The 4,573-nt window shown below is 49.2% G+C and overlaps 1 protein-coding gene across 1 annotated transcript; it reads left to right on the top strand.

Moving 5' to 3' along the window:
• Nucleotides 1-725: 725 nt before the first annotated feature.
• Nucleotides 726-4,290, top strand: LOC148064627 (uncharacterized). Its single transcript, XM_087809734.1, has 5 exons — nucleotides 726-816; nucleotides 1,094-3,098; nucleotides 3,166-3,283; nucleotides 4,074-4,133; nucleotides 4,273-4,290. Exons 1-5 carry the CDS (start codon nucleotides 726-728, stop codon nucleotides 4,288-4,290), a joined length of 2,292 nt encoding a protein of 763 aa, XP_087665860.1.
• Nucleotides 4,291-4,573: the final 283 nt, after the last annotated feature.

The following is a 4,573-nucleotide window of genomic DNA, read 5'->3' as shown; positions in this document are numbered from 1 at the left end:
GAGTTGTGCGACCGAAACTGTGCGACTGAATGATTGATGAGCAAAAGCACCGGTGGCTTCAGTTTCAGACGTGAGGCTCCGGTTGGTCGACCTCCGAAACACGCTAGCGAGGAAACACCAGCGAGCCTCGAGATCAAAACTGCTGCTTGTGTTCTCCGTGGTGTTGCGCTCGCAAATATTGCTGCGACACAACCGTCGTGGTAACCTTGGCCTCGCTGTGATTGGCGGGCACTGTCGTCCAATCAGGAGGACTCCGATGAGGTGTCGCAGGTGAGCGGTTGCGGCGGCGAGGCGAGCCGTTTGTGCATCCTGAGTCCGGACTGCGAGCTCTACATCTACGACGACGTTCAGAGCTCTGACAGGTGAGTCACCCGCACTAGTTGTCGTACTTTTTTAACATCATTTTCGTTACAAAATACATTTGAATAAAGTCACTAAAGCAGATTTGAAATTTGTAACATGGTCATTTTTTTTTTTTTTTACTTTGGGCTAACTTTGGGTGAAGCCAAATTGCTAAAGATGCTAACTTGTTGCAAACCATTAGCATTGCTAGCAGTGTTTGAGGTTGTACTTTAAGGTAATGGTGCTCGACAGGGAAGGTAACAGGTTTCTCATCTTGCTGTTATGCCAGCGGCCACGACAACAGCGACTTTCAGGATTTCAGTGGCTACGTCAGCACAGAGGACGAGTATCTTCCCGTGCAACGTCGCCACAGCAAACGCAGCATGACCCGACTCGACCCAACGCCGCATCGCCCGAACCCCCGCGCCTGGATGGACGAGGCACGGAGCAGAGACGACTTCACAAGACGGTCAGGTACGTTAAGACGTGGCACCCGGAGTGTTCTGGTTAAACATCTGTGCACTGCAAGCATGGCACGCTAGGCGACTTCCTGCACCTGACTGTTCCAGATCCAGTGTCAGGTGTAGTTTACCACATGGGACTGTGTGATGTCACCAGCTGAGGTGTCAAAGCTATTGACAGTAATACAATATAGCAGGTTTCAGGTCAGGAAGCCATCAGGAGATGCACAGGTTTAGTGACACTGTGTTGCTGTTTTACTCGTCACAGAGTTGCCTCTCTGTCCTTGCAGGGTTCAAAGAAGAAAGAGGGCATCGGGAAAGTGGTTACTTTTCTCTCGGGAGGTCGGCAGGAACTCGTTCACTTCAAGAGAGCGGCGATCCTACTCCCTACCGCCACCTTGAAAGGGGTCATCCTCTTTTCAGGACCACAAACGTGGAGCCGAAAGATACCATACCATTTCGAAATCCTAATCTAGGCGTAGCATCTGAAAGGCCGATACCGGAGGTATCAGATGAAGACATGGCTATGGAAATACCGCCGCCTGATCCTTATGAAATCGCCGTTGAAGTTGAAGCGCAAGTTGGCCCTCGCTCCCCGAGTCCGACTCCTTTTAAAATAGCTGAGTCGCTGGCCCCAAGCAGTCGAAAGGGTCTAAGCAGTGCACGGGTCAAGAATAGCGTTTCTTCTCACTCTTCCTTCCCACAATCCGGACGCTTTAATTCCTTAAAACAAGGCACATCTCTACCGTCTCGCTCTACATCTCCCTCTCGAAGTACCTCACCATGTAGACGCAATGAGCAACGCTCTTCTATCAGCCGGACCAGCTTCGAGGGTGGAAGAGCACCTCAGATTATGGAGTCAAGGACCAGAGGCTCCTCACAAGCTCTTCAAGGGCGAGGTTTTGAGTCAGGAAGTTTGCAGAGAAACTTTAAAGCTGTTGCTGGGTCTGTAAAATCCCAAACTAGTACAACGTCTGATTTCAGGAGTGCTTTAAAAAACCCTGGAGACAGGGGGTCCTTGAATGGTCGCGATGGTAGGAGCACCACTCCTGCAGACCTGTACAGAACCCAAAATGGGACTCTGTCGAGGGGTCAGAACCGACAAACTTCCTCTCCAACCAGAAGGAACACTGAAAACCTTCGTGAAAGTCGCACAACCTCACCCACAAGAAGAAGCTTCTCCTCCCAATCGCTCCTCCGCAAATCAGAGTCCGTGACATCTTTAAATGGACGAAGTCGTAATGGTCGTTGTGGTTCACCAATCAGAGAAGGTTACGATATTGAAAGCCAGACTTTGTTGCGTAACGCTAAGAACAGACTCAGTGATGAACCAGACGAACCTCAATCGGGCCGTGTTAGTGAAAAACAGAACCATTCGATTCTTCGCAAGACTCAATCGAACACCGTGCTAAACTCTAGAGTCCAAGAACGACCCTCTCCTACTTTGGGGAGGAGAAATTTTGAACCCTCAAGAAAGAGTGACCGTCCTGGTTCTGTTAGAGACTCTAGTCTGAATTCTTCACCTCCACGAAGAAACTATGAAGCTCCCACACAATCGGTGTTGCGGCGGTCTGAAGGTAATGCATCCGTGAGGAGCCGCGGTGAGTACGGTTCCCTGCCATCGAGAAGAGGTTACAATTCTCTGGATAGATCCACACCAGCGAGAACAGAAAACAGCTTCTCGTCTTTAAAAAAAACTCAAGATAGTCGCCACACTTCCCCGTCCAGAAAAGGTTCTTTCGACCCACCGGGATACTCGGTGCTAAGGACTGCCACCAATGGAGAACCTGCTCCTTCTTTTCAAAGACGAAACAACTACAGTGACTCGAAACCTGAGGAGGAAAAGCCAAGGTCCTGGCGGCAGTCGACTTCCTCGCTCAGGAGCTCCTCCTTATCCCGTGCAGCCTCGCCATCCCGACAAATCCCCAGCAATCGTACAGATTCTGTTGCAGCAGCGACAATGCAAAGTTCTGCCAACACCAGGTCCTGGGGTGTCAGACCCGGACTTCAGGGTGGCCGCCAATCACCGAATGATAAACGCTCATCACGCTCGACACAAAGGCCTCCGTCTCCACCTCTGATTTACATCGGGAGGTTCACGTCTTCTCAAAGTTCTCTGGACTCGTTGGAGTCCGGACAAACGTCCGCAGTTTCCGCAGCGCGTGCCAGGGAGGACTACGCCGTTCTCGCAGATGTGCCAAAAGTGAAAATCATCCACCAGAGGAAGGAGCAAAACCAGGGGCGACCTCAGTCTCAACCCACGCCGCGGAGACAGGAGCTCTTCAAACCAGCCAGGTGTAACCCCCCCAAAAAAATCACTTCTCAAGACTCACTCTAAAATATTTGCTTTCTGTTGGCACAGTCACTCCCTGACGAAACTCCCCTCCAGAGAGTGGGAAGAAGCCGGCGACACAGACAGGGACTGGCACTATGCCGGAAGTGGGTTTCTTTCCCGGGCCCAGTCCAGTACGTCACTCCAGGTACAGAGCTCCTAAACCATTTTACAGGACGATAATTGTCAAGCATAGCTTGTGTTTTCCAAGAAAAGTAGCTAACAGCATCTTATTTCATGTTATTATGAGTTTTATGAAACATAATACGCAAGGTTTCTCTAGTCCATGTTCTGTGTGTTGGCCTCTGAGTGCAAGCTAAATGTAAACAAGTAAGTAACTAATGATTATTTCTAAAGCGCTTCCTAAGACCAGGGTCACAAAGCGCTTTAAAGATCAAAAACCATTCACAGTTAAAACTAAATACTACAATGAAAACCGTCTTAAAATGTTCCTTAAAGGAGTCAGTAGATCCATCAAACACAGAGGGAGAGGAAGATCTCTCGAAGGATGTGTCTCCTCTGGTCCGGAAGTTCAGGTACCATCAGTAGATTCTGATCCACAGACCTCAGAGCCCGAGCTGGGGTGTAAAGCTGGATCAGATCACTGATGGAAGGTCTGACCATGAATAGATCTGAAAGTAAGAACCAGAATTTTAAAGTTGATCCTGAAAGAAACTGGCAGCCAGTGAAGAGATTTAAGGATCATAGAAATGTGAGTTCTTCTACTAGAGCGGCTCAGAATTCTAGTTGCAGTTTTGTATGAACTGCAGGCGAGACACATCCTTCTTGTTTAGACATGAAAATAAACTGTTACAATAGTCGAAACAAACACATGGATTATAAGATCCAGATCGTGTTGGGACATAAATGAGCAGCTTTAAGTTTAACGCTCCAACCACCTGGTTCTGGTCATCTTGATGTTTTGGGTTTTCCTCCAGAGGCCCGGCAGTCCCACGGCAGAAGAGGGTCGGCAAGGTCGTCCTCCGACCGCACAGCAGGTATGTGATGGAGGCCTACTGTGTGTTTGTTCAACTGGTCTATCTTGAATAAATATTGTCAACACTTGGTTTACGATAAGTCGGTGTACTCCAGCACGCCTTATCTTTCCGTGACACATTAACCCGACACCTGGCACAGGTGATCTTCTGTTGGTAGCTTCCACGTCTGCTAGGTCTGCAGACTTCACTCACAGCCTGCAGTCATTTCATAACGCCGAGTCTGCGCCTGTGGTCTGCCGAGGCATGTGTGGAAATTCCTGAAATGAAACCAATCACTCAGGATTCCGGGAGGGAGTTCAGTCTGGACGAGCTCCAGAGAGAAAATAGAGATTTAGGAGCAACAGCGTTTTATTCAGCCGATCCCTGGAAGGTTTTCTGCCGAGTCATAGACATTAAGACCGTTTATGTCTGGCCCCGGGGCCATATGTGGCCCTTTTTAT

The sequence above is a fragment of the Callionymus lyra genome, chromosome 15, assembly GCF_982586985.1.
Source record: "Callionymus lyra chromosome 15, fCalLyr1.hap1.1, whole genome shotgun sequence".
Classification (NCBI taxonomy): Eukaryota; Metazoa; Chordata; class Actinopteri; order Syngnathiformes; family Callionymidae; genus Callionymus; species Callionymus lyra.
This window is presented reverse-complemented; position numbering and strand designations above follow the sequence as displayed.